This window comes from Peromyscus eremicus, chromosome 14, assembly GCF_949786415.1.
Source record: "Peromyscus eremicus chromosome 14, PerEre_H2_v1, whole genome shotgun sequence".
NCBI classification, from domain to species: domain Eukaryota; kingdom Metazoa; phylum Chordata; class Mammalia; order Rodentia; family Cricetidae; genus Peromyscus; species Peromyscus eremicus.
Genome location: NC_081430.1, coordinates 28,622,418 through 28,648,517, shown reverse-complemented (window position 1 = coordinate 28,648,517; position 26,100 = coordinate 28,622,418). Strand labels below are relative to the sequence as shown.

General features: G+C 40.3%; 1 protein-coding gene across 3 annotated transcripts in view; it reads left to right on the top strand.

Moving 5' to 3' along the window:
* The window catches only part of LOC131924426 (protein transport protein Sec23A), a 72,919-nt gene that overhangs the window by 18,340 nt on the left and 28,479 nt on the right, over positions 1–26,100 (top strand). For all 3 annotated transcript variants that reach the window (XM_059279707.1, XM_059279706.1, XM_059279708.1), the window contains exons 8-16: positions 1,078–1,236; positions 2,118–2,233; positions 4,384–4,507; positions 6,993–7,073; positions 7,950–8,039; positions 11,931–12,037; positions 19,450–19,603; positions 22,627–22,704; positions 24,118–24,279. In XM_059279707.1, coding sequence (XP_059135690.1) covers positions 1,078–1,236; positions 2,118–2,233; positions 4,384–4,507; positions 6,993–7,073; positions 7,950–8,039; positions 11,931–12,037; positions 19,450–19,603; positions 22,627–22,704; positions 24,118–24,279 — 1,071 coding nt within the window. The remainder of the gene's footprint in view (positions 1–1,077; positions 1,237–2,117; positions 2,234–4,383; positions 4,508–6,992; positions 7,074–7,949; positions 8,040–11,930; positions 12,038–19,449; positions 19,604–22,626; positions 22,705–24,117; positions 24,280–26,100) is intronic.

The following is a 26,100-nucleotide window of genomic DNA, read 5'->3' as shown; positions in this document are numbered from 1 at the left end:
GATCCTAGAGTTACAGACAGTCGTGAGCTGCCATGTGGGTGCTGGGAATTGAACCCAGGTCCTTTGGAAGTGCAGTCAGTGCTCTTAACCTCTGAGTCATCTCTCCAGCCCCCAATTTTTTAATTTTTAAAAAATTATAGTATAGCTACATCATTTCCCTTTTCGCCCTCTCCTCTTTTCAAACCCTCCCATATGTCCCCTAGTTTCTTCCAAATTCAAGCCTATTTTTTCTTTGTTATGTATGTTTTCCGAGCTGATCATTGGTTATTGGATAAGGAATTGGTATGTTCTTCCCTGTCATCCCTCCTTTCACTCCTCTGCCTCAACTCACACCCCCCTCAATTCACACCCCAATCCCCTCCTCCAAAAGGGTAAGGCCTCCCATGGGGAGTCAGCAAGGCCTAGTACATTCAGTTGAGGCAGGTCCAAGTCCTGCATCAAGACTGAGCAAGGTGTCCCATCATAGGTAATGGGATCCAAAAAGCCAGCTCATGCACCAGGGATAGATCTGGTCCCACTGCTAGGGGCATCTCAAACAGACCAAGCTACACAACAGGAGACACAATCTTACAGCAAACTTCCTGTTCCTCTGGCTCATTAAATCTTTCTTCTTCCTCCTCCACTATGATCCCTGAGCCTCAGGTGCAGGAGGTGTGGTGTAGATGTGTCAGTTGGGACTGACTCTACCAACTCTGCATTTTGATCCTTTGTGGTTTTCTGTAATGGTCTCTGCTGCAAGAGGAGTTTCTTTGATGGGGGTTGAAGACTACACTTCCCTGGAGAAGGATGTCTTTTTCATTAATAGTGTGTGTGTGTGTGTGTGTGTGTGTGTGTGTGTGTGTGTGTGTAAAGGTGGTTGGGAGGGAGGGAGAGAAATAGCGAGAGAGTTCATGTGTACCTTGTGTGTGCAGCAGACCCTGGAAGACAGACGAGGGTGTCATATACTCTGGAGCTATGGTCGCAGGGAGTTGTGAGCTGCCATGTGGTGCTGGGAATTTATTTATTTGAGACAGGAGTGTATATACCTGCTTTCTGTTATCCTTTACATTTTTTGAATGAGTTCTTTTCCTCCAATAGTGTACTTTCCCCAACACTGGTGCTCGGATCATGATGTTCATTGGTGGTCCTGCTACCCAGGGGCCTGGAATGGTGGTTGGAGATGAATTAAAGACTCCAATAAGATCCTGGCATGACATTGAAAAGGACAATGCCAAATATGTTAAAAAGGGAACTAAGGTAATTTTTTATTCAGTTGTTTTCTTGTGAATTGTTTTCTATTTCTGTAACTTTACATTTTTAGGGGTGGTTTGCAAAGGTATATTTCACTAATGATGATTCTTGAATCTTTGTATTGTTTCTGCTTGAGATGCCCTTGTTATTATTATTATTGTTGTTACTATTTTTAGTTCAGATTTTTACTTCAATTTTGCTGTACTATTTGATAGTTTATGGTGGTCATTGTTATATTTTTAACAATAATTGATGTCATATTTTTTGACACTGTGAGTGCTTTTGTCTGCTAATGAGTTTCCCATTTGAGCTCAGTTTTATTTTTTTGTTAAAGCTGCAAAAACATGCTTTAGATTGGCTTATCTTCTGTAAGAGTTAGGGTCAGGGTTAGGGTTAGGGTTTTTTTTCTCTTTTCAGATACATTTGTTACTTGCCTGTGGATTTAGCTAGGAAAAAGAATTTTGTATTCTCTTGGGTTTTTTATTGTGTTTGTGTTGAAGAAGACAATATATATATACCTCTTTAGTTTTGTTTCACTTAGGAACATATCTAAAAATAATGGCTTTTAAGTCAAAGAATGTTAAAATATCAGACTTTACTTACTCATTTATTTATTTGTGACAGAATCTTTCTATATAGTGCAACTCATGATGCTCCTTTTGGAGTCTCCCCAGTGATGGGATTTCTGACATCTGCCACATGTCTAGCTGGAAGTCAGACTTTTAGAAGTCATTTTATCATTTGTATGAAACTATAGGAAATTAAATGAGACAAGATCATATGTAAATGAGTTGTTCTTTTACTATTAAATTATTTTATCTGTTAATAGGAAAAAGATTTCTAGGACAGTTAGATTATATATTTGATTTTATTAAAATCTTTCCCAGCACTTCGAAGCACTGGCCAATCGAGCTGCTACGACTGGGCATGTTATTGATATCTACGCATGTGCATTAGATCAGACAGGTCTCCTGGAGATGAAGTGCTGCCCTAACCTTACTGGGTACGTATGTGCATATCTAATAACGACTGCTTACAGTGTGAACCAACACTGAGAGCTTAGGAAACGACACACTCACTCATGGTCTTCTGCTTTATGGCAACATTCCTGACAGCTCTGCTGCGTCTTCTTTGGAGCTCATGTTACACTTTTTTTTCTGAAAAGACAGGCTTATAAAGGCACAAGTTCTTTGGAAAAAGTTTATTCTAAAGTTTCTTAGTTGTTTTAGTAATGTTTTTGAGATAGCACATTGTAGCAGGCTTTCTTTGGTCCACCAACCATGGTGGAGACTCCCAAACCATGACCCAGAGACTTCTGATTAATTATGAATGATTGGCCTAGCTTAGGCTCATTTCAGCTTAGCTCTTTTAATTTAAATTAAGCTGTTTCTTTTTATCTACTTTTTGCCTCAGGGCTTTTTTCTTTTCTTTCTGTATGTCCTACTTTTCCTGCTTCTTCTGCGTCTGTCTGTCTGGCAGCTGCCTGCCTGCCTGGCTGGCCCCGGGCATGTGCCTCTCTTTTCCCCTCGTTCTCTCCTCCTTCTCTCTTCTCCTGTGCCTAGATTTCTCCTCCTATTTATTCTCTCTCCTGCCAGCCCTGCCTGTCCTTTCTCTACCTAGCTATTGGCTATTCAGTTCTTTATCAGGTGCCATAGACAGGCAAGGTAAACTAGCAATACATCTTTTCACAATTAAACAAATGCAGCATAAACAAATGTAACACATCTTTTCCTAGTTAAAATAATATTCCGCAACAGCACATCATGAAATGTATCCATTTAAAATGTTTGATGAGGTTTTAGTACATTCACATATTATATGACCATTATTGTGATTGAATTTAGAACAATTGTCTGACCCTGGAGAGACTCTGCCTGTTACCTGTCACTTCCCATTCCTCTCTCCTTTCTCACCCCATCCTCTTGCCCTAGGCAATACTACTTGCCTCTTCTGGATGTTTCATGTAAGTGGTGTTTGCTATTGGTTTCTTTAAAAAATATGTTTATGAATGTCTTGTGTATGTATGTATGTATGTGTGCTGTGTGTATGCCTGGTGCCCAAGGAGGTTAGACAGAGAGTTGGATCCCCTGGAATTGCAGTTACAGAGGTTATGAGCCACCTTGTAGGTGCTGGGAACTGAACTGGGATCTTCTGCAAGATAAACCAGTGCTCTTGACCACTCAACCATCTCTCCAGCCCACCACGGGCTTCTTTTATTCAGCATGCTTTTTAAGTTTATGCACATTTATGATGTGCCAGTATTTCTTTTTATTGCTGAAAAAAGTGAAGTAGGGGTTCAGCTTCATTCAGTGTTCTCTTAGACATATACCTAGGGAAATGTAAACAACTAGGAACTCAGTGGGGAAAAATACTATAACGTAAAGGCCATGGCCATCCGTGCTAACCATTACAGATACAAAATAATGCAGGATGGAGATTAAGTAATTCAGCATTGTAAAGGTCATTGAGAATCTTACTAAAAACAATGAAAGTTGACCTAGAGTGAATTAGAAAGACAACAGGAGGAGAGAGTTGGAAGAAGCTGATATGGACAAGAGCTTCTCAGGTATTAACTTGTACAAAATCTTGGGTTTCTTGTGAAAAAACCAGTGCTCTTTAGTATGTTTGAGATGGAGTTGTTGTTGGTGTTAATGTTGCTGGACCAAGGACCACACTTTGAGAAGTAGAAGTATAGACAACTTTTGTGGATACTTACTGAGAAAAGGAGCAGTCATTAATGCACGATGCATTATCAAGTATTTTACAACACGGATAATCTTAGATGATGCGTGTGAAAGGAGAAAATCTGGACCAGTTAACCAGTTTTTTTACCAGTGGGTAAAAGCCTGGATGGCTAGCCTGAGGCCCTGAGGTAGATACTTTGGACCCACATGGTGGAAGGAGAGAACTGGTACCTGAAAGGTGTTCTCAGACCTTCACGTGCACACTGTGTTGTGTGCATACCCATATACATAACATAAATAAAGGTAATTGTATTTTAAATGAATTATTAATAGAAATAGAGTTAATTACATTTGTTTTGGGGAAATGTTTTTACTATTTGTTCATAGTGTAAGTAATTTATTTTTTTCAGGTAATACATGAGCCCAATTAATTGTGTTGTTATGTTGTGTTTGCCTTTTTCCTGTGCAGAGGATACATGGTAATGGGTGACTCTTTCAACACTTCCTTATTCAAGCAAACTTTTCAAAGAGTGTTCACCAAAGATATACATGGACAGTTTAAAATGGGCTTTGGTGGCACATTAGAAATAAAGGTAAGAATCCAAACTTGACATGTGTGATATGTTATCAAGTGAGAACATTGTAGGCTTAATGGTAACTTTAAAACATTAATCAAATTCAGATGTACTTTAAAAATACTGGTTACTTTTGACCTTGGATTAGAGATTTTGTTTCCCAGAAAAAGGTTTGTCATTAAAAGCCCATGAGACTGGGATCATTCTGAATAATGGTTAGAAAAGTAGATATAAGTAAAGTTACTTATATTGGATATATATTTTCATTTTTTAGAGATAAGTTCTCATCAGTTTGTCTTCTAACTCCTGACATCAGCTTTCCAGGTGCTGTGATGCACGTGTGTTCTACTCTGCCTGGCACTACACATTATATTTTTATCCTAAATTTATATGTTAGTTTTTTGTTTGTTTATTTGTTTGTCTTTTTTTTCAAGACAGGGTTTCTCTGTGTTGCCCTAGCTGTCCTGGAACTTGCTCTGTAGACCAGGCTGGCCTTGAACTCAAAGAGATCCAGCTGCCTCTGCCTACCCATTGCTGAGATTAAAGGCGATCACCACCACTATCCAGCTATATGTTAGTTTTTATAATGGCAGAAATGAACTAACTTGAGAGGAAATTATTCTTTAGTTTTGAGATTAGTGTTGGTTGTATGTAAAATTCCATCATGAATTTCAAATATTGACTTAAAACACTTGGAAGCCTTTGTGTTAATTACATGTATATTGCAAAAACCCTGATTGTGAATTTTCATTAAATATTTCTTATCATGTAATCAGCATGATGGTAAGAAATTGTGGAGATGTGATTGGATCTGTAAGGTAGAGGTTTTATTATTAGGGAAATTTCGTCTTGAGAGAGAGACTAAGCTAATGTATATGATCAAATGAAGTAACAGCAGAAAATAAAGTGGTGTAGAAGTTTAAGAGAAGCGAGAGCTGGGCATAGCGGCTCAGGAGGCAGAGGCAGGGGGATATGTGAGTTTGAGGCCTGTCTGGTTTATAAAGGACTGCCAGGGCTACACAGAGAAACTCTGTGTCTCAAAACAGAAAATAAAACACCAGGGGAGTGTGGCTTGTATTATTTTCTGAAAGATAAGAGGAAAATGAATGTAATTCAGTGGCCCAAATTGAGGAGAATCCTGGAGGCGAGCATCAACATGAGATGTTTGGGAAGAATGCCTGGTGAGAGTGGACAGTTTGTGTTGAAATATTAGAACCATAGTATTAATTATGTGAGCTGCTTGTAGATTGTAGATACATGTATCTGTCATTTGAGGGTTAATGAAGAGCCACATTTCACTGTATAGCCTGGCTGGCCTGGAACTCACTATGTATGCCAGCTTGGCCTCAGATTCATAGAGCTCCACCTGACTCTGTATCCCAGTGTTAGAATTCATGGCATGTGCTGCCATGCCCAGCAAAGTAGTTTTTTTTTTTTTTTCCCCTCCAGTCTTGGGAATTAAACCTTAGGACCTTTTCAGTGCTTAGCCAGTGCTCTGTCACTGAGCTACAGTCCCAGTGTTTTCTAATTTTTAGTTACAAGACAATGTAATAGCTTACATTTGGTAGCAGGAGAAACTGGGAAGAGACTAATCTTGGGGCTAGAGAGATGGCTCAGTGGTTAAGAGCACTGGCTGTTCTTCCAGAGGACTCAAATTTGATTTCCAGCATCAGCTCATAACTGCCTGTAACTCTTGTTTCCAGTCATCTAGTGCTGCCTTGTATCTGTGGGCACTAGACATGTATATGATGTATAGATATACATACAGGCAAAACATTCCTACACATAAGATAATAAAAAAAGAGATCAATATTACAGACAGAATTTTCTATGGAGAAGCATTAGATGAAGCCAAGGATTTTGATGTATGCAGTTTGAATTTAAGGCATGGCATGACTTTGAAAGCATGGTCGGATTCCCACATGGAGTCCTCCTATGGCTGGTGGAAATAGAAGACTGGAATTTAATTAGAGCCTAATCGTTAATTATTTTTAATTTTAGCATATTTTCATTGTCTTGTTTTTGAGACAGGATTTTTCTGTGTAGTCCTGGCTGTCCTAGAACTTCTTACAAACACCAGGCTAGCATCAGCCTCACATAGATTCACCTGTCTTTGCCTCCAGGTGCTGGAATTAAAGACCCACCATACCTGAGTCTTCACTGACTTTCGAGTTTTAAATATGGAAGGATGTCTTATATTCTTAAACACTTATAAACATCTGAACTTACTAAGATTTTTATTATTTATTAATGTGTGTGTGTGTGTGTGTGTGTGTGTGTGTGTGTGTGTGTGTATGTGTGTGAGCACATGCTCATGCTATGATGCTTGTATGGAGATCTGAGGACACCTTAGAGGAGTTGGTTTTTTCTGCCTACCACGTGGTTCCTGGGATTTAAACTCAGGTGGTCAGGGTTGGTGGCAAGTACCTTTATCCACTCAGCCATCTTTCAAGCCCTGACTTTATCTTTGAGGAAACCAAATGTACCGTGTTCTTTTTTACAGACCTCAAGGGAAATAAAGATTTCAGGAGCTATTGGACCCTGTGTGTCTCTTAACTCTAAAGGACCCTGCGTGTCTGAAAACGTAAGTAATGTTTGTTCTAAAAAACACAGTTAATTTCTAGGCTAGCACAAAGACAGGCCCGTCATGGAAGCCTGTGATTTTCCTTTTCAACTGTTGTATGTGGTTGAGCTTCTGTCGCACACTTCCATGTGTGGTTGTTCTTTCTCATACACTGCCACCAGTCACCATAATTAACAACAGAACAACCAAATCAGAGAAATTTAGGTTTCAATCCCCTCTTTTTCTCTGCATGTTGAGAGACTGTAATGCATTGTAAAATTACAGTCATGTAGTTGTAGATAGGATGATAAGACAGCACAAAATAGACAATCAGCTTTCAAAAATGACAAAGCAAAAAATCAGTTTATATGCAGTTTGTGTGGTAAAGATTTGTGTCTGCATTTTCTTGGCATTTAGAATGCTTTTAATTCTGATGCAGAGGACCTAGTCATATATGCATATATATAGGATCCCTTGACACAGATAGGAAAGTTGGGTGGAAAGGTAATGTTACTGGTTAATCACTTGTTAAATAGTGCATGCTTCAAAAAACCTTGTATCCTTTTCATTTACTTAGCAAACCATTTAATAATCTTAATGTTTTTGTCATGCAAAATGCTTAATTGTATTTAATTATATGTTGGTGATATGGTGTTAAAATTTTTAAGCTCTTAAGATTTATTGAGGGTTGGGGATTTAGCTCAGTGGTAGAGCGCTTGCGTAGCAAGCACAAGGCCCTGGGTTTGATCCTCAGCTCCAAAAAAAAAAAGATTTATTGAATAAATCTGAAAGCTGTGTGCTTTTTCTTACTGGAGGCTTATCCCTGCTTTTCTTCTTCCTATAAATTAATAAATAATGTTCTTTAGCTTCCAAGCACCCTGTCTTTTTTTTTTATAGGAGATTGGAACAGGTGGCACTTGTCAGTGGAAGATATGTGGACTCAGTCCCACTACAACCTTAGCCATGTATTTTGAAGTTGTTAATCAGGTATGACTGCTTACATTTAAAAAACCATGTTTTTGGTATTTTGAGACAGAGTATGTAGCTCTGGCTCTCTGGAACTCACTATGTAGAACAGACCGGCCTCGAATTCTTAGTGCTCTGCCTGTCTCTGCCTCCCAAGTGCTGGGTTCAAAGCATGTTCCACCCTGTCTGGCTGACTGCCTGATTTTTAATACTGAAAGGTAAACAAACACTAAACTTAGAACTGAATCTTTCATATGAATTGGAGGATTTATTTTCTAGTTCTGTGAACCGTGTCATTAGTAGTCTGATAGATTGGCAGTAAATCTGTAGATTGAATTGGGTAGTGTGGACATTTTAACAATACTGATTTTCCTGTCAATGGACAAAGATATCTTTCTATTTATTTAATTTCTTTCACCTTTGTTTGGATTTAAAAATAGGTATTTTTTCACTGTTGTAAATGTGATTATTTCCTCTTCCTCTCCCCATTTCCCTCCCTCCATCCCTCCCTCCATCCCTCCCTCCTTCCCTCAGCAGTGCTAGGGAATGAACCAGGTTTTTACTCTGGCTAGGTAGATGTTCCACCATTGAGCTCTCTATGTCAGCCCTTGATTTCCATTTCAGAGAGTTTGGTATGTATGACAGTGTTGTGGATTTTTTTAGCTAGAGTCTTATGTAGCCAAGATGCCTTGAATTCCCTGTGTAGCTGATGATGGCCTTGAACTTCTGAACTTCTTCTGATCCTCCTCCTTTCAAGTGCTAGATTATAGGCATATCATAACTTCCCTGGTTTTTTTTGTTTAATTTATTTTAAAGTTGTGTGTGTGTGTGTGTGTGTGTGTGTGTGTGTGTGTGTGTGTGTGGTTTTGTGCCTATGTGTACAAGAGCCCACAGAAGCCAGAGACATCAGATTCCCTGCTGCGATAGTTACAGGTGGTTGTAAGCCGTCTAGTGTGGGTTCTGAAATGAAACTCGAGTCCTCTGCAAGAGCAGTATTCACTTTTTTGATTGTTTTTGTTTTATTTTGTTTTGTTTTTTTGAGACAAGGTTTCTCTGTGTAACAGCCCAGGATGTTCTGGAACTCTCTTTGTAGACCACTCTGGCCTCGAACTCTCAGAGATCAGCCTGCCTATGCCCCCTGAGTGCGGGGACTAAAGGCGTGCACTACCACTTCCCAGCCAGTATTCATTCTTTTTTTCCCCCAATCAAAATAAAATTTATTGCCTCCTTGTGTCAGCTTACTGTAACAAGGTAATCTTTTTTTAAAAAAATTAATTTATTTTACATCCCTACCGCAGCCTCTCCTCCCTCTTCTCCTTCCACTTCTTCCCCTCTCCCCTCTCCCCTCTCCCCTCCCCCTTCATCCACCTCTCCTCCATATTTGCTCAGGAAGGGCCAGGCCTCCTATGGGCATCAGCAAAGCATGGCATATCAAGCTGCCTTAAGACCAAGCACCTCCCCCTGTATTCAGGCTGGGCAAGGCAATCCAGCATGAGGAACGGGTTCCCAAGAGGCAGTCAAAGCACCAGGGACAGCCCCTGCTCCCACTGCCAGGAGTCCCACAAGTAGACCAAGCTACTCAACTGTCACATATGTGCAGAAGGCCTAGGTCAGTCCCACGAAAGCTCCCTGGTTGTTGTTTCAGACTCTGTGAGTTCCCATGAGCCAGGCAGCGGTTTCCAGACAGGGTGGGTAACAAGGAGGGCCTGAGTGGGGGACATATGGATCTGCCTGGGAAGTGGAAACAGGAGATCTGCAGGGGAACTGGGACAGGGTGGGCATGGGAACTTGAGGGATTGGGTTGTGGGGTGGACAGAGGGAAGAGTGCTGAGAGACATGACTGGAAAGGGGGGCTTAATGGGGTCAGGTAGAAGCCTGATGCCAGGAAACTCAGAGCTACAAGGATGGCCCAGCTAAGACTCCTGACAGCAGTAGATGCATAGCCTGAACTGGCCATCCCCTGTGATTGGATTGGTGACAATCCCCGTTGTCATCGGAGAGCCTTCATCCAGTGACTGATGGAGGCAGATTCAGAGATCCATTGGATCTTTTGGCCCATGCTTGGGAGTCTTGCTGAGGAGAGGGAGGAGGAATTGTAGGAACCAGGGGGGTCAGGGAAAACCCACAGTATTTACTCTTAATTGCTGTCTTATCTCCAGCTTCTCCCTCTCCCAACATTAAAAAGAGCTTATTTTTTTTCATGATTTTTAATATTTTTAGTGAATGTGTAGAGATCTCTATGTGAGAGACAGGTTGTGTTATTTTAGTGACAGTTTGACTTCCTGTTCCAATTTCGATGCTCTGTTTTCTTCTTCTTGCCTGATTTTGTGCCTAGGACTTTATGTAGTACAATGTTTAGTGACTGGTAAAAATAGGAATCCTTATTTTATTCTAGACATTAGAGAGAAGCTCATTTTCTCCTACTAAGGTGTGATGTCATTTGTGGCCTTTTTAAATGCATGGCCTTTTGTTATGTTGAAGTAGAATTCTTCTATACATAATGTGTTTATCATTCTTATTAAAGAGTGCTGAATTTTACCAAATGCCTTTTCTGCATCTATTGAGGTGACGTCATATGCCTTTTGTTTTACACTTTATTGATATAGTACTATCATATCATTTATTCATTTGCATGTGTTGAACCACTCCATAGGAAGAATCCCACTCTGAGAAGATTAGTATTAGTTCTTTGTTGCTGCTGTAGTTAGCAGTGTGAACCAGGGAGAGTGGGGGCCTAAAAATGAGGCAGACTAAAGTCTCATACAATAGCCAACTTTATTCAGAGCATCAGACAGTTTATACTCTGAGGGTTAAGAAGAGTCACCTGAGTAAACTGTACAATGACAAGGACAGGCTGCATGTGGCAAAATCATGTTTTCCATAGAGGCATATAAACAGATGATAGCCAGCTGTAGTGCATCATTTAAATGAATCCACTCTTATCCCCTACATTTGGGAGGGTCAGCAAAGCACATTCCAGGAACAGCCCAAGTTATGGAGGAACAGAGATTACAAGACTTCTGTCTTGTTTTCTCACAAGGTCTCAGAAGTCTCACCTAGCTTTGTTCATGGACTGTGTTCTGACAGTTCTTTAAATATTTATTGGGCTCTGTAGTGAAGACTTCTGTCTTAGTTAGACACATACTACTACTCAATCTGGGTGTCTTATTTGGGTAACATTTATCACTAGAAAATAATACTATTTAATTGTGGGTGGCTTACAGTTCAGAGGGTTAGTTCATTATTGTCATGGTGGGAAGCATGGTGGCATACAGGCAGACATGGTTCTGGAGAGGTGGGTGAGAGTTCTACATCTGGATTGGCAGATATCAGGAGGAGAGAGTGACACTGGGCCTAGCTTGAGCACCAGAAATCTCAAAGCCCATCTCCAGAAATCTCAAAGCCCATCTCCAGAAATCTCAAAGCCCATCTCCAGTGACATACTTCCTCCAACAAGGCCACATCTCCCAACAGTGCTACACCCTATGAGCCTATGGGGACCATCTTCATTCAAACCACCATAGCATCTGACACTGGGCTTTATTTTATATTTATTTTATGTGTGTGAAATTTATTTTATGTATGTTTTGCTTGAATGTATGCATGTGCACCACATGTGTGCCTGGTGCCTGAGAGTCCAGAAGAGAGCATTAGATGGCTAGAGTTGGAGTAATGGATGATTGTGAGCTGCCATGTGCATTCTGGAAACTGAACCTGGGTCCTCTTGAAGGACAGCCAGTGCTCTTAACATCTGAGCCATCTCTTAGCCCCTGGGCTTTCTCTTGCCCTAGAATGATTTTTTTAGTGCTAGAAAATATGTAGTCTTTGATACTGTGACATGGCCATAGTAGGTTTTGCTTTTTGTTGTTAGTAGATTTTAGATTTTGTTCTTACTTCTTTATTTTTATACAGCATAATGCTCCAATTCCTCAAGGAGGACGAGGTGCGGTCCAGTTTGTCACCCAGTATCAGCACTCAAGTGGGCAGAGACGTATCCGAGTGACCACAATTGCTAGGAAGTAAGTTTTTATTTTATTTTATTAGAGGTTTAATTATGTATAAAACTATTGTAGGTCATACTCTCAATCTGGGTGTCTTATTTGGTTAACATTTATCACTAGAAAATAAACATGTATGATTCAGAGTTTGTGATTTATTTGTTTCAAACCTAGCTTATTTTGTAGAATAGTCAGTTATAAGTTTAATAGTAGTTTTTTTTTTTTTAAAAAAAAGTACTTCTAGAACAGCCGGGGCTGCATAGAGAAACTGTCTTGAAAACATAACAAAACAAAAAGTACTCCCCAGGGTTGGGAAGATAGCCCAGTTGGTAACATGCTTTCCTTGCAAGCATAAGGACCTGAGATTGATCCCCAGAACCCATGGGAAAAAAAGCTGGATGTGGTGGAACCTACGTGTAATCCCAGCTCTGTGAGATGGAGACGGGTGAATTGCTGGGACTCACTCTCCTGCTAGCCTAGCCTATTTGGTTACCTCCAGGCCAGTGAGAAATCCTGTCTCAAAAAACAAGGTACATGGCTTCTGAGGATAACACCTGGGATTCTTCCCTGCCTTCCATATCCTTGTGCACAAATGTGCAACCACACATGCACACGAGTGCTCCAGAGTCACACACTTAAATTGTGTTTTTTTATGACCACATATGGTGGCACAAACTTGTAATCCCAGCACTTAGGAGATAGAGGCAGGAGGATCAGGAGATGTAGGTCATTCTCAGGGAGTTTGAGACCAGCCTGGCAAACATGAAACTGACACACACACACACACACACACACACACACACACACACACCAGGCTAGAGGAATGGCTCAGCAGATAAGAGCACTTGCTGCTGTTGGAAAAGACCCAAATTCAGAGTCCAGCATCCGTGTTGGGTAGTTAACAACTGCCTATAACTCTGGTTTCAGGGGATCTAATGCCCTCTTACGACCTCTGCAGGCACCCACCCACACATACACAGACAGGTTTACATATACACACTCCTAAATCAAAATTAATAACAACAGCAAAAAAAGTGAACAAATTTTATTTATCTTATCCCCATGGGGGAGAATCAAACATTGCATTTAGTAGATACTAATATACATATATATATATGTACAATACACTTTTATACATGCATACACATATGTGAAGTATATATCATATATACTTAATAATATAGTGCTATGATTAATGACATTATATCTGGATTGGCAGACATTATTATATCTGCCAATCCAGATATAATAACACTATAGTTAGTCTATAACTATAATTTCCCATGTGCTATTAATGCTCTAATTCTTTTATCATACCATCATGCAGTTCCTGCTTTGTGGATTAGGTGCTATTAGGGGCTTGATCCACTATGATGGTGTGGTGTAGACTGCTCTTCAAACTGTCTGTGTTGAAGGGTTAGTTGTGGTTTTTCTTCTCATCCTTTGGAATGAATGCTTTTACTAAGTACAATAAAAGTGAGTTATTACAAAAACAAAACTATTTAAGGCCACTGAAAACACATGTTCTTATTTTTTATTACTTGGTTTATCAGGCATAAAATTATCCAACATACACACAAATACACATTGTTACTTGCTAACATCATTCCATTATTGAACTATTTTATTTTCAGGAGAAATGTTTCCTTTGTAATTCAGTTTAAAGCAGCTAAATCTTATGGTTCACTAAGATGGAAAAGTGCTAATTTAAACAGCTTCATTATTCTTGGAGTTTATTTTGGTAGTGAGCCTAGCCTTTAATGGCTGAGCCATCTCTCTAGTCCTGGAGTTTATTGTATAAATTAAAGTTTAAGTATTAAGCTATGAACACTAAATATTACAATTAAATTAAAATAACTTATATAGTTCGTACCCTCATTTGCCCTGTTTTTTTGTTTCTTATTAATATTTCAGTACACTGAGATAAGTTTTTTTAATTGATTATCTGGAAAATTTTAAAATTGCTGAATGAAAGAAAATTAAAAATAGAGGAAGGGGCTTACCTTAGTCAGTGTTCTATTGCTGTGATGACATAACATGAGCATGCAATTCTTATAATGGAACACATTTCCCTGGGGCTGGCTTATATTTCAGAGGTGTGGTCCATTGTCAGCATGGCAGGGAACACGGCAGCACACAGGCACACATGGTCCTGGAAAAATAGCCAAGAGTTCTACATCCAGATCAACAGGCTATATGAAGGAAAGCCACTGGGACTGTCTTTGGAATTTCAAAGCCCACCCTTGGCATTCCTTTAAAAAGCCCTTTAGTAGAGACAGAAGGATCTTGTGGGTTTGGACCCAGGCCCTCCCGAGGCTATCCTGTGTTTTCTGTCTCTCTCCTCTATATTTCTATCTACATATTCCTCATTTCTCCCTGCTCAGGAGTACCCTGGGGGAATAAGAGGGAGCTGGTCTCTCTTACCACCCCCAGTGACTCATCCTCCAATAAAGTCACACCTACTCCAACAAGGCCACACTTCCTACTCCCTCTAAGTAGTGCCACTCTCTGATGACCAAGCTTTCAAATATATGAACCTATGGGGGCCATTCTTACTCAAATCACCGGGCTGAAGTCATGACTCAGTATTTAAGAGTGCTTGCTGCTCTTGTAGAAGACTATTGTTTGGTTCCCAGTACCCAGGTTGGACAGTTTACAACCACTTATAACTCCTGCTCCAAGGGACCTGACACCCCATTCTGACCACTGTGGACATCTGCACTCATGTATTCATGTGTACATACATACATATAGATACACACTCATACATATTGTTGTGTGATATTTTGTTTGTGTTCTGACAAATAAAGCTTGTCTGGAGATCAGAGGGTGGAGCTAGCCACTAGTTAACCATAGAATCCAGGCAGTGGTGGCACACACCTTTAATCCCAGTACTTGGAGGATCATGCTTTTGATCCCAGCACATGGGAGACTCAAGCCTTTGATTTCTACTAGGAAGGTAGAGATAGGAATATAAGGTGGGTGGAGACAGGATCTGCCCCCCCCCCCCCATTCTTTCTGAGGATTCATAGAGGTAAGTTTCTAGTAGCTGCTGCCCTGTGTCTCTGATCTTTTGGCTTTCACCTTTGATATCTGACTCTGGGTTTTTATTGTTAAGACTAATTACGATAGCGCTTCATCATAAATAAAAATGAAGTTTAAAATAAAAGGCAGAAAAAAATTAAATATATCAGTATAAAATAAATTACATGTAGAGTAAATATAATGTGTGGACTATGGAATAGGTCAGTGGGTATAATCCTTGCCCATACATGAGTTTGATCACCAGAACCCATGTGAAAATTCTAGACATGGTCCTGTGCTTGTAATCTCAGTATGGGGGTGTGGGGGCAGAGGCAGGAGTATCCTTAAGGCTTGGAGCTGTATAGTCTAGACTAATTGGTGAGCACCAAGCCAAAGAGATACTGTCTCAAAGCAGACGAAAGGTGTTTTTGAAGATGGGATCTGGGGTTATCCTCTGGTCTCCACAGGCATCTGGACACAGTGCATATACTCCACCCCACAAGATCATGCACAAGATGATAACTCACACACACATAAGAAGTACACAAAGGATGGCCAGGCTTGCTTAAAGTCAGATACTTTGCAACTAGGATCAGCAGGAGTATTGAAAAAACCCAAAAATTATGTCTTTGAAATATTGCAAATAAAAACTAATACTGGTTCTACCCAGAGGAAGTTTGACTAGATTATGTTTCTTGAACATGTGTCTTTACTTGGGAAGCAAAGTACGGGCGGATCTATTTCTGTGAGTTTGAGGCCACCTTGGGCTATGTGGTAGTTTGGAAGAAAGTGGCCCCCAAAGGGAGTGGCACTATTAGGAGGAGTAGCCTTGTTGGATGAAGTGTGTCACTGTAGAGGCAGGCTTTAAGGTCTCATTTGCTCAAGCTTCCCTCAGTGTGACAGACAGTTGACTTCTTGTTGCCTGTTGCCTGCAAGTTGTAGCATTCTCAACTCCTGCACCAGGTCTGCCTACATGCCACCATGCTCCCCATCATGATGATAATGGACTGAAACTCTGAAACTGTAAGCGAGCCCTCTCAATTAAATGTTTTCCTTCTAAGAGTTGCTGTGGTCATGGTGTCTTTTCACAGCAATGAAAACCTTAACTGAGATAGGTTACATAATGAGCTCCAGGCCAGCAGGGCCTACACAGTAATGCATTATTTGTAATATCAACCACTCAGACTGAGATTCTCACTTTAATTTTTTTCAAATCTTTTTTCCCTGTATGTATATAAGTGTGTGTGTGTGTGTGTGTGTGTGTGTGTATGTGTGTATGTGTGTGTGTGTATGCGCACAGGTGCACTCATGCATGTATGATCTTGTGGAAGCCAGAGGTCAACATCAAGTATCATTTTCTATCACTTTTCATTTTAGTGCTCGATACAAAATGTCTCTTACTGCACCCTGAGCTTGCTGTTTGCTCTAGACTGGTGGCCAGCAAGCCCCTGGGATCTGCTTGTCTGTGCTTTCCTAGCACTGAGTTTCAGGTCTGCCTTGGCATCAAGCTTTTTACATGGGTGCTAGGGATTGGAACGCAGATCCTTATGATTACATAGCCAACACTTTATCTACTGAGCCATTTCCCAGCCCAGCCCATCACTTCATTAGCGTATGTAATTTGTACAGAGTGTTGGGTTTCCTTATGACCTTTGGTCATGTCCTTCTTGTTTTCCTTTCTTGCTCTCCCTTTTCCCAATCCCTTCCTCGTCTGTGATAGTCCTGCTTTTACTGTTGTCTGTTACTGACCCTCCTAATCCCATGTATGGAAGGAAATGCAATACTTGTCTTTATGAGATTGACTTACTTTGATTAACATGATGGCTCTCTAGTTACCCATTTTCCTGGTGTATTTTCATTCTCCTTTACAGTGGATAAATCTCTGTAGTTTTTCTAAGGCCACATTTTCAACCCCTTCCTTCTTTTTCCTTTTTCCTCTGTAGCTCAGGGTGGTCTGAAGTTTGCAGTGATCTCCCTTGTCAGCCCCCTCCCTGACCTCCATGTAGTTCTGACTGTTCTGGAATTCACTATGTAGATCAGGCTGGGGTTAGAGGCATGCAATCACTAAGTCCAGCCTGCCTCAGCTTCTTATGTCCTAGGATCATAGGCCTCCACCACTGTGCTCAGTGTGACGTTTTCTTTGTCCATCCATTCATTAATGGGTGCTTAAGTTGGTTACGTAATGTAATGAGAATACATAGTAGACACAGATGTGTAGGTGTCTCCCCTAAGGGCTGACTGATTCTTTGAGAGTGGTTTAGCTGGATTATATGAAAGTTTTTTTAAAAAATATTTGTATTTTTGAATTATGTATGTGCTTGTGTGTCTGTGGGAATATGTGCATGTAGGTATGTAGGTATCTGTGGAGGTAAGAAGAGGGCATCATGCTGGAGCTGGAATTATAGGCAAACATGAGTCCTAGATATGGGTACTGGGAACTGAGCTCAAGTTCTCTGGCAGGGAAGCAGGCGTTCTTAACTGCTGAACAGTCTCTCCAGCCCCAGGTGTGGTAGTTTTCAATTTTTGAGGAGACTTACTACTGCTTTCCATGATTTTGCTTAACCTCTTTTGTTTCTTAAAGACAGGGTCTCATGTATCTCAGGCTGGCCTCAGATTTGCTGTACAGCTGTGTCTGACTTTGAATTCCTGATCTTTCTGTCTCTAACTCCCAGGTTTTGGGATTATAGGCTTGTACTGTCAGGTTGAAGTCCCTCACTTAACTTTTGATCTGTCTTGGTCAGTGTATTAACAGGGAAAGAGAAGAGTAGAAAGCAGTTTTAGATATGGGATTTTTATCACTGATGATAGAACTAAAGACTAATGAGAATAAAATTCTGATGTTTTGTTTACCACAGTTGAGAATAAAACCTTTATTTTTATATTTTAAGTTTTTGCTTTTCTAAAATTGAATATGATAAAATTCAACATAGAATTATGTAGTAAGATAAAGACTAATACTGCCATGCAGTGACATGGGTAAGAAAAATGCCCTCCCCCCACTCGCCACCTGGGGCAGGCCAGAGAGCTGGCCTTGGGAACACTAGAGTGGGAGAGGTGGCCCTGACCCTCACCAGCTGCACCACTCGGGGACATGAGATTGGGAGAGCAGAAGAGTGGCCCCTTACCTCATCTGGGCAGTACAATAGAGCTGGTGGTCCTGGTGGTGTGGGTACATGTGAGCTGGCCCTGAGGGCATGAGAGTGGGAGAACTGGCCCCACCCCTTGCTGCCTGCATCATGAGTGAGCTAGCTGGGGCAGCACTAGAGAGCTCACCTTGGTGGTGAAGGTGTGGGAGAGCTGGCAGTCTGACCAATTTAGCTACCATACAGGCCCAGAGTCAGAGCTATGAGTTGACCAGCTCCAACATCCATCCCACTTATGAACTGCTGGAGCATGAGAGGGGGCCAGTCCTGCAGATCCAAAGCTGCAGGATCTCCAAGAGACAGAGCAACAACAGGATATCCAAGAGGAGTCCCAGTGAGGATCCAGTATTGACAATGTAGCAGGAGCCAGAGGTCTCGAACTGGACCAATGGTTTATTGAAATGAACATTTGCAAGTAAAGATGTCTGGACTAAAGGTTATACTGTGTGACTCACAGTGACACGCTACAGCTTCCATGATGAGATTTATGTTTGTTTGTATGTATGTTTTATCTTTTTTTAAAAAAAAATTATTTTTGGGGGAGGTTGCAAGGGCAGAGGGCAGATACAAAGGGACAGGGAGATGGGTGGGATTGGGGTGCATGATATGAACTCCACAAAGAATCAATAAAAAGTTAAAGACTGATAGAAATTAGTATTTGTCTATACACATGTATATGGTATTCTCTCTATATAGTATGTATTTATGTGTATGGACTTTTTTATGTAAAAAGAATTCTTAGGAATGATGTCACCATCAGGATTTCTACATCATACACATTCACTGATGCTATTTATTAAAAACGATCTTGATTTGTTATTTATATGTGCACATGTGCAGGTCACTGTAGGCGAATAGAGGTCAGAGGAGGGCTCTTAGGAGTCAGTTTTCTCCTGCCACATTGTGGGACCTGGTACTTGAACTGAGGTTGTAGGTCTTTGTGCTGGTGTGTCTACCCACTGAGCCATCCTCCTGACCCATTCTATTTACTTATCAAAATCTTGATGTCTTAAAGAATATGTTTGGAGAAGTTCCTTTAGAGTTATTTTAGAAAATATATTAAGGTTTTTTTTTTTTTTTTTACGAAAATCAGTGTAATGAACAGCTATTTGTGATGTTTTAATAATGCTAATTAATCTGTGTAGTATTAGAATTTTGAAATGTTGAGGAGGCATTCTGTATTCTCTAAGTGTAGCTCTGTGTGGTAGCCAACTGTGGTATTATGATATAATTCATTTCTGTTTCTGTGCTTTCTTATTTCTTTAGCTGGGCAGATGCTCAAACGCAAATCCAAAACATTGCTGCATCTTTTGACCAGGAAGCAGCTGCCATTCTCATGGCCCGGCTGGCAATATACAGAGCAGAAACAGAGGAAGGGCCAGATGTGCTTAGATGGCTGGACAGACAACTCATTCGACTGGTAAGAAGAGGACATTGTCAGCTTTCCTTTGTAGTAAATGTCCTTTAAAGCACAGACAGTGGGTGGGAGAACTGTATGAAGAACTAAGTCAAAGTATGAACTAGTGAATAGAAGTGTTCTACTCACTTCCTTGAAAATGAATGATAGTTATGCTACCTATTATTTTTGTGATGTGGAATAGTGTGGAAATTAATTTTATGTTACTAATTCTATGAATTTTGTTTTTGTTTTGAGATAGAGTCTCTGTATAGCCTTGGCTGGTCTGGAGCTTCCTATTATTCTAGTGTGTGTGATTAATCTTTACTCTGGCTTCTATTTTCTGTTTTAATTTCAGTTTAATATCACTATGTAGACTGTCCTTAAACTTACTCTCATATCCTGGAACTATAGGCGTAAGCAGTTCTTAACATTTCATTTTTACCTTGTAAACTCTATCCTGTACTTTTTTATTCTCTCTTCAACTTAAACACATGGTTGAGAATTCTCTGTTAGCTACCAAGAGAGCTGCCTTTAACCTTTCCCTCAGGTGTCACAGGTGAGCTTGGTTGGAATTAGCTACTTTTGCAGTATTGTCTAGATTTCTCCAACCTATGATCACCCCCTTCTCCCAACACCTCTTAGTGAAGAAAGCGGTGTTGTGATATTCAATATGTCTTTTCAAATGAGCTTTAACCTTGGACAGCCACCAGTGATGGAACACTGTTGCCACCAAGGCTGGCACAGGTCCTCCCTGGGCCTTTGATTCTAGATGGGGAAAAATGATTAAGAATCTTACTTGTGCTTCTTTAAAACAACGGGATGTATTTATAGCAGAAAAATTTCCTTGACTATCACTTTCAATAGATCCATATACATTCCTGGGCCTCCAACCTGAATACAAAAGCTGTTTCCAGTTTATTGCACACACCTCCTAGCATCATGTGGCATGGAGCCAGTGCTTTGAGTCAGTGCACTGTTTTAAATGTCTTTTTCTTTTTTTTAAACCTTTCTTGTGTTGGTGATCATACTCAAGCCTTGTCCATTGTGCTGACTCCGTAGTTCTAGCAATGTACTCTCAAATAGGAGTGTCTCTATTTCCTAGTTGCATTTTGCTCTAGCATTTTACTGACTGTAATTTTATATGTTGGTGTATCTGGGATCTGACCAACCATGTAAGCTTTCCTTCTGTGGATAGTAAGTTGTATTCTGAAATAGTCTTTATTTATTTATTTGGGTTTTTGGGACAGGATTTCACTGTGTAACAGCCTTGGCTGTCTTGGAACTAGCTCTATAGACCAGGCTGGCCTCAAACTCACAGATATCTGCCTGCCTCTGCCTCTAGAGTGCTGGGATAAAAGGTGTGCACCACCACCTGACCTTTACTTTGTCTTCATAGGTGCCCTATTGTTTTGAGATTCTAAAAGCTGAAGTCTCTGGTGTATGTACTTGGGCAGTGGCTGTGATTTGTAGTAAAGTGCTCTTTCCATGTTGCTGGAGTCATAGGTTGTCACATATGACACTAGAATTTTATAGTGTGCTCTGCATTATCAACAAAACCCACTAAGCATCTTTTATTGAGAGAAAAAAAGACTTTTCTCTTTGTCCTTTGCTGCACAAAAGACTCAGGACTATAATTTTTTAAAGAGTTCTTAGCAGGTTTAGGCTTCTTTTCTATCTCACATCTCCCTTCACAAACGTCTGCAATTGTCTGGTATATTTTAAAAAGGGAAACACTAATAAAAATCAAAATGTCCTAGTGAATAACTGAATTAGACAATTGCACGAAGCACAACATTAGTTTCCTCACCATGTATAGCCAGCTGTTAGTCTCACACTGAACGTTTTGCAACACAGCACAGCAGCAAGGCAGCTGAGCTAGAGAACAGGTTATGGATGGAGTCATGGAGAGTTTACTCTGATCTTGTGTCACATCAAGAGGAGACTAGTGGAGGTAATTCAGGAGAAAGGCCAATACAGTCAAACCACTGTTGTACTTTTTGAGAAACATCTATTCTATTTCTTTGTGCCTTAGCTGTATAGTGTCCAGAACGGAGAATGGCATCATCCAAGTGTTAGTCACATTTCCTTCGCCACAACACAGAAAGGGTTTACTTTGGCTCATCATTTTAGAGCTTTTGGGTTGTGATCCTTGGCCCTGTTGCTTTATAGGCCTGTTTTGATGCTGCAGTGAGGAAGGGAGACTTTTTGTACAGTTCCCTTTAGGGCATGCAGTGAGGAAGGGAGACTTTTTGTGCAGTTCCCTTCAAGGCTTGCAGTGATGAAAGGAGACTGGTTGTATAGTTCCCTTTAGGGCCTGCCCTCAGGGATCAAAATACCTCCTATTAGGCCTTTTTCCTCCCACTGGTGCTGTAAACTGGTGACCAAGCCTCCAACACATGGGCCTCCAGGGCAGAGACTTTTGCTTGACAAAGTGAGGCTGGTGGTTAAGGTTCATTGCCTGTTGTAGTAAGAGTTCATGATCGTGCAAGGCAGCTGGATGCCCCTTGTCATATTCTCATAGGTGACTTGCTTCCCTGTTGCCTGTGTGAGTGACCTTATTTCATTCTAATTTTTGCTTCTGTAAATCCTTCTCTTTACTAGACTTTTTTTTTTTTTTTCTTTTGGGCACTTTCAGTATGGCAAACTTTGGACCAGCAGCTTACTTTTGTAGCTGCTGTGGTGTGTTGATTGTGCATTGTTCTGTCTTGGCCAGTATTGAAAAAAGATACTCTGATAGTCTTAGGAAGCTTCTGTTGGCCTCTCCCTTCTCCCCCCATTGACATTTACATATTCCTTATTTGCTACAAAAGACATTTGCTTAAAACAAATCTAAACATTTTGGAGCAAGTTGTTGTCTTTCTGAAATTCAAATGGTTTTTTGGTTGTAATTAGTCTCTTGCTAAGTCAATACGTAGTATTCCAACTTTACCCTATCTTCAGTATCTGTTTCCTAAAAAGTTAGCAACTTTTTATATATAGAATTTTATGGGTAGAATTTTAGTTATTATACCAGGAACAAATCACTAATATTTTATTTTATTTAGTGTCAGAAATTTGGAGAATATCACAAGGATGACCCAAGTTCCTTCCGGTTTTCAGAAACATTTTCCCTTTATCCACAGGTAAGCTATTCAAGGAACATGCTGTTCTCTTGTTACCAATAGTACTGAGTTTCATCTTTCTTTTTGTTTATCTTTTAATAATCATCTATGAACATATTTTATTGGATTATTCTTTTAATTTTGGGATAACTCAGAAATTAATTTTATGCTCTGTAGTTAATGAAAAGAATATAATATCCCCATATGGGCCTTACAAATAGTCACTATTTATGGTGCCTGAAGACTTAACTGAAGCTGACTGTGTGTGTAAGCAAGGCTAAAGCCCATTAGCATGCCATTGAAGGTAAGAGGTTCCAGTTACAGCTATGCCAAAAGAAGGTGTGTGCTGTAATTTTACTGAGGAGATAATCTGGTGGCATATAGTCAGCACTGAGACCAATTTTATAGTGCCATACCAGGTAGGAGACGTGAGCTTAACTTGCCTTATAGCACCTTCACCGTGTGTGTGTGTGTGTGTGTGTGTGTGTGTGTGTGTGTGTGTGTGTGTGTCTGTGTGTGTGTGTGTGTGTGTGTGTGTTTTCCTGTTTTTGAGACAGAGTCTCGTTTTGTAGGCAGGGTTCATTTTGAACTTGTCATGTTCTTGCCTTCATCTTCCAAGTGCTGGGGTTACACACTTGTATCTTTATTGCTTCAGTAAAGTTCATGTTTGACTATAAAAGCTTTGTCCTGAAACTTCAACTTTTAATGTTTTCCTTTTGGTCTTTTGAGACAGGGTTTCTCTGTGTAGCCCTGGCTGTCCTAGATCTCACTCTGTAGACCAGGCTGGCCTCAAACTCAGAGATCCCCCTGCCTCTGTCTCCTAAGAGCTGAGATTAAAAGTGTGCGCCATTATCATACAGCCCTTTTGTTTCTCTTGAGGCAAGGTTTCCAGCCTAGGTATTCCTTGGCCCCTCCCTCCCCCCAAATAGCTTGTTATTTGGGTGCCAGAGCAGAACTCTAATCCCCATGCTAGCAGGCTCTCTTAACTGTAGAGCTGTTTCACCAGCCCAGACATAGCTCATGAGTATGAGGACAAGCTTTCTTGGGATATACTTTAGAATATTGTTTTGAAAAAGACATTTATATTTTTATTTTATGTGTCTGTGTATGTGCCTGTCTGAGTTTATGTGCACCATGTATGTGCAAGTGTCTGCAGAGACCAGGGCTTCTGATACCCTGAAATGAAGTTACAGGGACTTGTGAACCAAGTGTGGGTTCTGGTAACTGAAGCCCCAATACCCCTCAGTCCATTAGTAAGTGCACTTAAGTGCTAAGCCATCTCTGCAGTCCTGCTTTAGTTTATTCTTAACAGAAGGTGTTTTTATTTGTGTGTGTTGCCAATGTGATGCAGTAATATAACCAAATGTTTTGTTATGGAACTGCTATTGCCATATTAAAATCAGTAAAAGCTATCTCACCTGTTTTGTCTTGTAGTTTATGTTTCACTTGAGAAGATCTCCTTTCTTGCAAGTTTTTAACAATAGTCCTGATGAGAGTTCATATTATCGTCACCATTTCATGCGTCAAGATCTGACACAGTCTCTAATCATGATTCAGCCCATTCTGTATGCCTATTCTTTTAGTGGCCCACCAGAGGTAAGAGGATAAAGAGAGTTGATTTGTCTTTTTACTGTGATGTGTGGTATTAACAAAGTGAAAACAACTGTTGTTTTGAAATTAATTTGGAATTTGTTAAATTATGATTGCAAGATATTAATTTAAAAATATTTAATTGAGTGTTCCCTGTTTAGTAGACAATTTGGTAGGTTATGTCATTAAATAATACAAAAGTATTATAGAAGATATTCTTGGGTGACTGTTTAGTGTTTTGTTGGCAAAGCTCAATAGAGTTTATGACTAGTCTTTGAAGGCTCAGAAATGATCATGGTTCTGGAGGAGATGGCTATAGCTTCATGTCTGGCACACAATCTGTCATAGTCCCAGTCTCTTGTTTTCATGTACCTTATTTCCCTTTGGTCTTTTAAGAAGGTAAGATACAATTATCCTAAAGATATGTATTTGGAAGAGTGATAAAGTCACCCTCTGAGTTATTTTGGGAAACTGTTCCACACATTTTTATCTATTATTAAATAAATAGTTTTTCCTTTTCATAATTTGAATTATCCATTTTACCATTTAAAACTATATAACCACCTTTAATCATAGCACGTGCGAGGCAGAAGGAGGCAGATCTCTGTGAGTTTGAGGCCAGCCTGGTCTACAAAGCAAGTTCCTGGACAGCCAGAGCTACAGAGAAACCCAGTCTCAAAAAACAAAAACAAAAACAAAAACAAAAATCTAAAAACCTGTGGGAAGCCAGCTCCCACCTTTTTTAGGAAGAGGAGAGAGGAATGAGAAAATATTAGCTAGATAGAGAGACCTAGACGACTAGAAGAAATACAGAAACTCAGGAAAGCTCCGGGAGGGCCTGGATTAATACCCGACAGCCTCAAAGGTTTATTCAAAAGTCTTTTTATAACATACCAAGGAGCAAGGCAAAAAGAACTCCGCCTTGCTAGATCAACATATACTGTACAGCCAAGTGTAGACCATTTCAAACACCTGGTAACCATGCCTGTGGCCAAATCATCTTCTTATGCATCTCTGCTGGGTAAAGCAAGCTCAGATTCTCTGACCCTGAGTGATTTGGGCCTCCACAAAAACCTATATAATAGATATATTTGGAAATGGTACCTTAGGGAAGGTCAGTACAACTGGGTGTTTATTATATCTTTTGTATTGTTATACCTCAAGTCTCATAAAATAGTAAAATGATGCCCCCGTTGGTTACTTTCTTTTTGTCTTTTTGAAACAAGGCTTCTCTCTGTAGCCCTGGCTGTCCTGGAACTCACTATGTAGACCAGGCTGGCCTCTAACTCACAGAGGTACTCCTGCCTCTGCCTCCCAAGTACTGGGATTAAAAGCGTGCGCCACCACCATGCCTGGCTTGTTACTACTTGTTATACCCAAGAGTTGAAGAATAGCTTAGAAGAGAACTGAGTCCTTCCTCTCGAGCACCTGTCCTTGTCCAGTCCCAGCCATTGTGTAACTGCGTTTGCGTAATGTTTTTCTTTTAGTGTTAGTTCTCTTTCTCTCTCAATTTTCTGAGCCATTCTCATTAACGTCGTAACTTTAATAACACTTATCTTTAAAAGCAAATCATCAAAAACTCACTTTGTCCTAATTATCACTTAATTTCTCTGCTCCCTGACACAGTTAAACTCAAGGTTATTTGTTGTCCATACTAAAAGAAGATTTTCTTTTAAATTTGAATTTTTTGATTTCTGAGCATCATGTGTGTGCTTGGTGTCTGAGGAGGCTAGAAGAGGGTGTTGGATCTCTGGAAGTAGAGTTACAGGCAGTTCCCAGTCACCATGTGGTTTCTGTGCCATCTCTCCAGCCCCCACACTTTAAATT